Source organism: Belonocnema kinseyi, chromosome 8 (genome assembly GCF_010883055.1).
Source record: "Belonocnema kinseyi isolate 2016_QV_RU_SX_M_011 chromosome 8, B_treatae_v1, whole genome shotgun sequence".
In the NCBI taxonomy this organism is placed as follows: Eukaryota; Metazoa; Arthropoda; class Insecta; order Hymenoptera; family Cynipidae; genus Belonocnema; species Belonocnema kinseyi.
Window position 1 is genome coordinate 20,386,570 of NC_046664.1, and position 9,427 is coordinate 20,395,996.

Genomic DNA, 9,427 nt, shown 5'->3' on the forward strand with positions numbered 1-9,427 from the left:
GTGGATCAAGAATATGCGTTTACAATAATCTGATGATTGTGACGCCACTTTATATAGATACTACTGTGAAAAAGTTGCTTATCATACTTCAAATTGAGTTGACAAGTGTGACATTTTTAGCGGTTTTTTTAACAATGTCAGATTTAATTGCCTCAATTGTTTAAACTGCTATCCAGAATATCGCTCACCTAAATTATTTCAAAAACATTTTATTTCAGTTTAGTGATTCGGCTGAGTTTGAAAATATTTCTTTCTTATTCAGGTGTCATTTTAGGGCTTACATAATATCCTTTGTGTATCTGAAGACAGCAAAGTTTATAAACGGAATTGCAAAATTATTTTTGAAATCACTCTAAGCAAGTATTTTATCATTTGTTGACGAAATAATCGACATAATAGTCCGATAATACTAGAAAAATGTTAGACCCAATATTCAAAGTTCAACACATATATTCAAGTATGAACACATATTTTTTATACATATACTTCTATGTATATGAATTTTTCTTTTAACTTTTTCTCTATTCCGGTGAAGCGCTGCGATCGAAAATTGAATTCAGAATGAAAGTAAAAATAGTCGAGGTTATATACTTCGAAAATGTACCTTTCTAAGCCTAACATTGAAGTTATAAAACAGAGGTAAACAAAGAAAATTAAATTTATTAGAATTGCACAGTGTTAAAAACAGATAAAAATATTGAAAAAAATTTGACTGAATTCAGAAATTTTGAAATGAGCTTAGAAAAATTCAAGTGGATTCAAAGGAATTCATAAGAATTTGATAAAATTCCTAAGAATTCAAGATTAGGTTAAAAGACTAGGACAAATTAAATAAAAAAATGTTTAAAAAATCAAAAAAATCCACTGATAAAATAGAATTGAGTATATTTAGAAGAATTCAAGTGAATTGGGAATTCAGAGTGAATTCCAAAAAATTGTTTTAAATCTTTTAAACCCTACTAATTTCTAACCAAAAAACAGAATTCAAACAAAACAACTCGAATGAATTGGAAATAATTGAATAAATCGAAAAAATTCCAATGATTTTAGTAAAATTTGAGTGAATTTAGAGGAACTTAAGGAAGATGACAAGGTCTGAAAATATGCTTTGAATTAAGTTTGAAATAAGTTTAGAAAATTAAAGATAATTCAAAAGAATTCGATATAATTCCTAAGAATTTAACGTGATTTTAAAATACTTCAAGCTGAATTTATAAATAAATTATAAATTTATAAATCCATTTAATCATGTTTTTAATCCATTTAATTATAAATCTTTTTAATTGAGTAAAATTAAGTAAATTTACAAGAATTTAAAAGAATTCAAGATAAAATATTAAGAATTCAGGTCGAATGCCAAATGAATTGTAAAAAAATATTTGAACACTTCTTTAAATATTTTAAACCTCTTTAAATATTTTTAAATCTCTTGAAAATGCCTTGGATTCTTTTAACAGACACTAAAATAATTCAAAGTCTTCAAAATCCCATCAAATTATTGATGTCAATTAAAAATTTAATTGTAATTTTTTCTTAAATCCTAATTATTTCCAATCCTAGAAAATCTTCTTAAATTTCTTGATTTTTTTTAAGCTCTTAAAAATGTCGAGGAATTTTAAAAAATACCTTAAAATATTTCAAATCCTTTGACCTTTTTATCAATTGATCCACAGGATTGGTCATACTAATTCACACATGCCTGTAATTTTTTGATTTGTGTGGGAAAATAATTTTTTGAACAAAAAAAAATTGAAACAACTATTTATTTAATAAAAGTTGTTGAAAATTTAAATTCGAGGTAATATCAGATTCTCAGATCTAAGCGAAAAGAAATCAGTCTTACCAGTTTGGCTTTATAATTATTTAAATATAACTAACATAAAAATCTTTTATATCATGGCATTTTGGAAATCTTTTTAAGTTTAAAAACAACGTTAATCCCGTAAAAACTTCTTCAATGTATAATTGTATGTTTTGAAATTATTAGAATTTTTTATATATTTTTTTAAAAACTCATAAAAAATCTTTATAATCTTCTGCATTTTTTTGAAACCTCTTCAAATATTCTTAACAAAACTTTTTTTTTAATCTTCGAGACTGTTTCAAAATCTTAGGAAATCGTTTAAATTATTTTGAAATCTTGATACTTTTTCTCTTAGAATTAATTTCTCAAAATGAAGAATCATTTGAATATTTCGCAGAAATCTTTAAAAATATTTATATAATTTATCAGTTAGGTTTTTTGCTTTTAATTCAAACATTGTAGATAAGCTAGCTTCCCATAAAAGTCGAAAAAATATTGCTGTCGCAGCTAAAGAATCGAGATGATATAAGAGTAATTTAACGTGTATATAAATTTTAATTAAAATTATTTACAATAATGAACAAAATTTATAATCCTGAAAAATAATTATCAATCAAAAAAGCCCAGCTTTAAAAAATAAATGAAGTTTAAACCAATAGTTGTATTTTTAAGTGAAAACAATATCAAACAAAAATATGTAGAATGTTTAAATTTTCAGCTAAAAGAATTAAGTGCTTACAAACCAATTAGTTTTTAACAGAATAGTTTGATTTACAACCAAAGAAATTTTCTTGAACTAGAAAAAAGAAAATACTTGAATTTTTAAACAAGAAAGATTTAGTCAAGAAAGAAAAAAAACTGAACTGATTAATTTTCAAACCAAAAAAAAAAAAGAAAGAAAATTCTGTAAAACGGCTAAATTTTCAACCAAAAAATTTGAATTTTTAAACCAAAAAACTATGTAGTTCCGTGTAATAATTTTAAAAATTAATTAAAAATTAATAATTAATAAATTACTAAATTAATTTTAAAAAAGTTACATTTTCCACTAAAATTATAAGCTCCAACCGAAGAACGGAATTTTTAACCAAGAATGAGATATATATTTTTTCAGCTGAAAAAACAAATTTTTTATCAAAAAAGTAATATTTTTCAACAAAATAGTTCAATTTTCATTCAATGAAATTTTCTTTAACCAAAAAATAAATTGTTTTTAAAAGAATTGAATTTTCAAACAAGAAAGATTTGTAATTCAGGAAAGAAAAAAAATTGCGATGAATATTCGAATCAAAAAGATAAATTTCTACAAAACAGCTCAAGTTTCTACACAAAAATATGAATTAAAATTAAAAAATTGATTTTAAAACAAATAATTAAATTTTTCACTAAAATATTTTACTTTTAAACCTGCAAGGAGGATCTCTCTACAAAAATACAAAAAAGTTTAATGTTAAACCCTTAATAATAGTTTTTTAACAAAAATGAGAATTTTTATCAAGAATGCCGAGAAGACGAATTTTTCAAAATAAAGTTGAATTTTCAGCCAGGAAATACGAGTTGAAAGGCGCGACGGAATATTTTTCTTAATTTAAAATTCAATTACTTGTTCGAGAATTTAATTATTTTGTAAAAATGTATCAATTTTGGTGAAAAATAAACTTTTTTACTTAAAATATTATAAACTTAAATCGTTTTGAATCGAATTTAGTTTAGTTCCGACATTAATTTTATTTTCAACAAATTATTCTGTTCACTCCGTCCCCTTTTTTTCTCGCCCGATTATCCGGGACGATTAGACACAGCCTTTTTATTTGCATTTTTAATAATTTGGAAAAATTTATAATTTGAACTATTTTAAAAACAGAAAAGTTAAAGTTCTTTATATTTAAAAAGGATTAATGTTTTCATTTGGCATTTCTCATTCTCAATTTTATCAAATTTATATTTATTTGTATTTAATTATTAAATTAATTTATATACTATTTAATAAAACTTTAAAAAGTAGAATTAAATTTTGGATTCCTTCATTTTTTAGTCATCAATTTTAAAATATTTTTTCTTTCAAAAAGTCAGAAAAAAGACGAAAATCTCGTAGAATACGAGGCCTGAGATGGAAATAATAAAGAAAATATGAATTTATAGATAGTATTATAAATTAATTTTTATGTAGACACATAACGCGATTGTGTGAAATTATTAATTTGATTGGAATACTACAAATAAAAGATTATTTTAAAAATGGTATTGCTAAAAATTGGAAAAATTAGAAATATTTACTGTCGCATTAACCTTACGGCTTTAAAGAGTGTACATAAAAATTAAAAGATGATCAAAAACAATTTTTTTTATCAATTCTTTTTAAATTTGAAACAACAATAAATTCTAAAAAATACATTGAACATTAAAAGCCGATTTTTAAAAAATAAGAATATTGCATTATTGAGTTTTTAATACATAAATAATATATATTATTTCTTACTTTTTTCAATGTGGGATTTTTATACTTTAGTTGTTTAGTTTATATTTCGGCTATCTTATAATTACGGGAATTTGCTGTTGCAAATATTTTCTGTTTCAAGAATTTTCAGCCGTTCCAAAAAAGAATCTGGAAGATTTTAAGGCCACTTCCTTAATTTTTCATTTTTTAAAAAAAGTTTAGAATACATGGTTATCAAATTGTTTATAAATTTCTCAAGATTTGTGAGTAAAATTTTAAAGCTTTTAATTACTTTGAAAAGATTTAAGACAATACATTTTTTTAATTTCTGGACAAATTTAAAAAAGTTTTTTATAGAAAAAAAAAATTAATTTTGTCAAAATATTGAAAAAGATTTCAACAGAGTATAACGTAAATTTTTCTATCGCCATAAATATGATATGGTTTTTTTTTATGAACTTCAAAAGAATATTTAAAACGATTTTTAAACATTTCAAATATTACGGGAAAAGTCTGGAAGATTCGAAAGAAATTTTTTCAAGTAAACAAAATTGTAAAGTTTTTTTAATAATTTTGAAATATTTATAAAGTGTTTAAAAACTTTTTTAATCATTTAGTCCTAATTATCTTTTACAAGGAGTCGAATTTTCCTTTATATTTATAAAACCTTGCAAAATAAAAATAATATAGTTTTTAAATTGTTTGATTCTGTTTCGAGATGTTGTGAATTGTAACGTTAGTTTAATTTTCTAAAGAATCTTAGGACCAAATCGAAGCCCAATACATGAATATCACAAAAATTTCCTGTATTTAGCTTTTTAAAAACGTTTGAAAAAAATATTTACTCACAACTTTTATTTTGTATTAAAAAGAATTTATATCTTATGGAGATGAAAAAATAGATGACTTCCTAGAATGACTATATTGTTTAGGATTAAGAGGAAAACACTTGAAGCAAGTATTGCGAAACACAATGTATCGTATTGATATCTTCAATTTTCCTTATCCGCTTTTTAGACCTTCGAATTCTTATCGTCAGAAATCAATGAAAAATGGCTCAAAGATCTGATAGTTTCTTAGTCTCTTCAAAGGCTTCTAACATTAGCCTTCGCAATTAGTGTTTATCTAACTCTATAGAACAATAATGTTTTTCTACATTAGCTTAGTGTTCTTGACTTTCCTATTTTTTTATTACTACTTAAAATATACTTATAATTACTGGAAAAGTCAAGGGATTCCCACGCCTGAAAGATGTCTACCCTTAATTGGCAACATGTGGAAAGTCGTTTCATTGCAAGAAAGTTTCAGTGCCTTGTGTGAAAGATTATACAAAAATGAATCGAGTCACAGCATGCTCGGAATCTACCAAATCAGAACACCAATTCTCGTGATTCGTGATGCAGATCTCGTGAAAAAAGTGATGCTCACCGATTTCAATTCCTTCAGAAATAACGCGATTAATCTTCACCAAGAACTGGATCCACTCTTCATCAAGAATCCTTTTTATTCCGGGATTGAAACATGGAAGGAAAACAGAATAGCTTTGACAAATGGTTTCTCTCCAAGGAAATTGCAGGCAATGTTTTCCCTCATTCGAGAAGTTTCCTCGAAGTTCCAAAAATACCTAGACAAAAGTTTATCAAAAAATGATCAGGTGGAATTTGAATTAAATGAGCTATTTACAAAATATACAAGTGAACTCGTCATGACAGTGGGTCTAGGGATTGAAGGCTACTGTTTTGATGAAAAGTCGATGACCTTTGGCAAAATCGTCACATCCGTTTTTGGGGATTCTGCCCTTAGGGGTAACTTTTCCCAAGTGATACTCTTCTTTTTCCCTCATATTGCAAAACTGATGAAGGTGGGGGTGGTGTCAAAAGAAATGGAAGTATTTCTCCGAAAACTTGTGAGGGATGTTATCAACTCTGAAGGAAAAGACACCAACACTCGAAATGATTTTATGCACATTATGCTGGAAGCTGAGAAAGACGGCATTGACCAAGAAACAAATTTGACAGTTCACTTTTTATCATTCATGATAGATGTTTATGAGAGTGTGGGAAACACTTTGAGTTTTTTGGGATACCAACTTGCTCTTCGTCCCGAAATACAAGAAAAGGCCAGAGATGAAATTAAGTCGGTGTTGATGAACTGCAATGGTGAATTAACAGTTGAGGCCTGTAAGGATTTGAATTATTTGGAACAAGTTATAAACGAATCGATAAGGTTTTTTCCGGACACTGGTACTTTTAGAAAAATTTGCACTTACGAAACTCAACTTGTGGGGTATGATGGTCTCTCTTGTCTAGTTAAGCCTGGACATGTAATTGCAATTTCTGCTCATGGACTTCATAAGGATCCTAAATATTGGCCTGATCCTGAGCAATTTGATCCGGATAGATTCAGTGAAGAGAGGAAGCATGATCTACACAAATTTGCGTTTTTGCCGTTCGGGGCCGGCCCTAGAATGTGCGTCGGAATGAGGCTCGCAATGTTGATGATGAAGATGGCGATGACTACGATTTTGAGGAACTATTCTCTAGAAATTTCTCCGAAAACCAAACTTCCTTTGAAAAGAGACCTTACGAAATATTTAACCAATGCGAAAGGTGGGATTTGGGTTTTTGTGAAACCATTAGAGAAAAAGTTTTGAAGCATGTTTAATTTTCATTTTTTGTAAAAAATGTGTATAAAATTTTATAAATTATTGATAAATGAGCTATTTGATTTACATTTACATATTTCTGTACCTTTTATTTGGCTAAAAACTTTCTTTAATTCATGTGTTAGCATTTTCACTGCCATCTTGGAATTTGATAGAAATTAAGGGCCAGCTTTGTAATACATAGTGCCGTCAAATTTGAGCCAGAATTTAAAACAAAAACTTTTTATCGCTAAACTATTATTTTTGATTAAAATAATGGTCCCAGATAGCATAAAAACGTACAAGAACCTGCCGTAAACCAAAATTTAGTTTTGTGAACCATTTTCGCTTTCAAGTTTGAATGCGCAACTGCTGTTTCTCGCGCTTCGTGCTCAATGATACATTCAACTCGCGCTTTGTATTTACCATACATTTGTGCGCAATCCTTTCAAAATTAAAGGTCAAACCATCGAACACTTTCATTTGGTGATTGTGAATTCTCCTTTGTTAAAGCTCCTTCGGATTTAACGAGCACATTCTCATCACGTATCTCGTGCTTCGCACTCGATTTATTTGAAAATGCGAACTTTTCTACATTATGTTCAACTCTATTATATCATATTTATATTATATATATTTCAGAACCTCGGTCTGGGGATGTTTATTCAGATATTTCAAAATAAACTACAAATTTTATAAATAATGTTTACTTTAATATTTGTTTTTTATTTTTTATTAAATTTTATTCTTAGCCACCCTGAAAAATGTGTATCATTTCAATAAATTTATATTATTCCCATTTATAATATGCATTAGTATTGGGACAAATGTAATTTCTTGGTCTTATTTTTATCATTAAAAAATTGCGCATCCCCGTAAAATAAAAATTTCTATTAAACATTTCATTGAAACTTTTAATTTTGTTTGTCTCTTGTGTCGTTTGTCCAAAAATTTAATTTTTTATTTTTAATCTTATTTCTTACCATTGACAGAAAATCTTCTCGTCCTATTTAAAAATGAATAATAAAAAAAATTATAGATTATTTTTGGTTGAGCAACTGTTATCTTTTAATCTTAGATCGTAGCTTGTGTCGTTTTTCAAAAAAATTGCATTTTGAATGTTATTTTTTACGATTAAAACGGAAACTACGTGTCCTATCGAAGATTATTCATGACAAATTGGAATGAGTTTTCGCTATTTTTCGTAAGAGCAACTTTTATCTATTTAATTTTATAAAAGCTTGTGTCGTTTGCCTAAAAATTTAATTTTTTAATTATTAATTTTGTTTTTACGAATAAAACACAAATTATAATTTTTTGAGGTTTTTTTCATTTAAATTGTTTCTTCTACATAAAACACCACTTTTTAATGAAAATTATATGGTTACATAAATTATTTATTGAAACAATTTATTATTGTTTTTAGCCATTTTTTCATATAATAGTGTTAAAAAGACGCGGCTTTTTCAAAGAATTTCCACTTTTCATCCAATTTTACGTTGGGAGGAGGTAATAGTTTAATCATGTTAACAAACATGATTATTTAAACAATTTATTATTATTGTTAATGATATTCTCTTAGATTAATGCTAGAAAATTGCAGTTTTTAATAGAAAATTTATCTTTTTTTCATTTTTCAATTAAAATAAGATAAATCATTCATTAGAGTCAAGAAAATTAATTTTTTAAACAATTTATTTCTATTAAAATTCCATTTGAATGATGCTAGAAAGATGTGTTTTTTTCTGAAATTACTTAACTTTTGCCTAATTTTTTATTGGAGGGAAGTAATAATTACTTCAACTTAACAAAACAATTGTTTTAACAGTTGATAATCATTAGCAGTAAAAAATTAACAAAAAAAGTTGTTTAAAATATTTAATATCGTTTATAATTATCCTCTCTTATATAAGTGCTAGAAATTGTTGGGTTTTTCTTAAATCTTTAACTTTGTTTAGCTTTTTATTTATGAAAAAATATAATGAAAACCTTAACAAAATTAAAAAAAAAATAGTATTGTGATTTGAAGTGAATTATTTTCACTCTTTTTTCAAGTTTAAAAAAAATTAATTTAAACAAAGAATCTATCTTACACAAGACACAATAACAAAGAATGGAATAACTTCTAATGAAAAATAGACAAATAGTTAAAAATTTCAGAAAAAGCCCCAACATTCTACTACTAAGAAAGAGAATATTATTAACAATAATAATAAATTACTTAAACAATTATTTTTGTTAACTTGAATTAAGTATCACTTCAATCTTATTGAAATTTGGACAAAAAGCCAGAAATTTAATTTATTTTCTTGACTGTAATTAATGACTTAACCAATTTTAACTGAAAATTGTATTCGAAGTTAAAATTTTGATTCAATATTTAAATTTTCTAGGATTATTCTATCAAAATATCATCCCTAATAATTATAACAAACTGTTTATACAATCATTCTTGTTAACATGATTGAACTATTACCATCCTCTAATTGACAATTGGACAAAAAGTGGAAAATGTGTGACAAAACCTAGAATTGATAATTCT

General features: G+C 25.9%; 1 protein-coding gene across 1 annotated transcript; it reads left to right on the forward strand.

The window, feature by feature from the left end:
- The first annotated feature begins 5,333 nt into the window (after positions 1–5,333).
- Positions 5,334–7,429, forward strand: LOC117178290 (cytochrome P450 9e2-like). The gene has a single exon (XM_033369657.1). The coding sequence runs from the start codon at positions 5,386–5,388 to the stop codon at positions 6,892–6,894; it is 1,509 nt and encodes a 502-aa protein (XP_033225548.1). The 5' UTR covers positions 5,334–5,385; the 3' UTR covers positions 6,895–7,429.
- Positions 7,430–9,427: the final 1,998 nt, after the last annotated feature.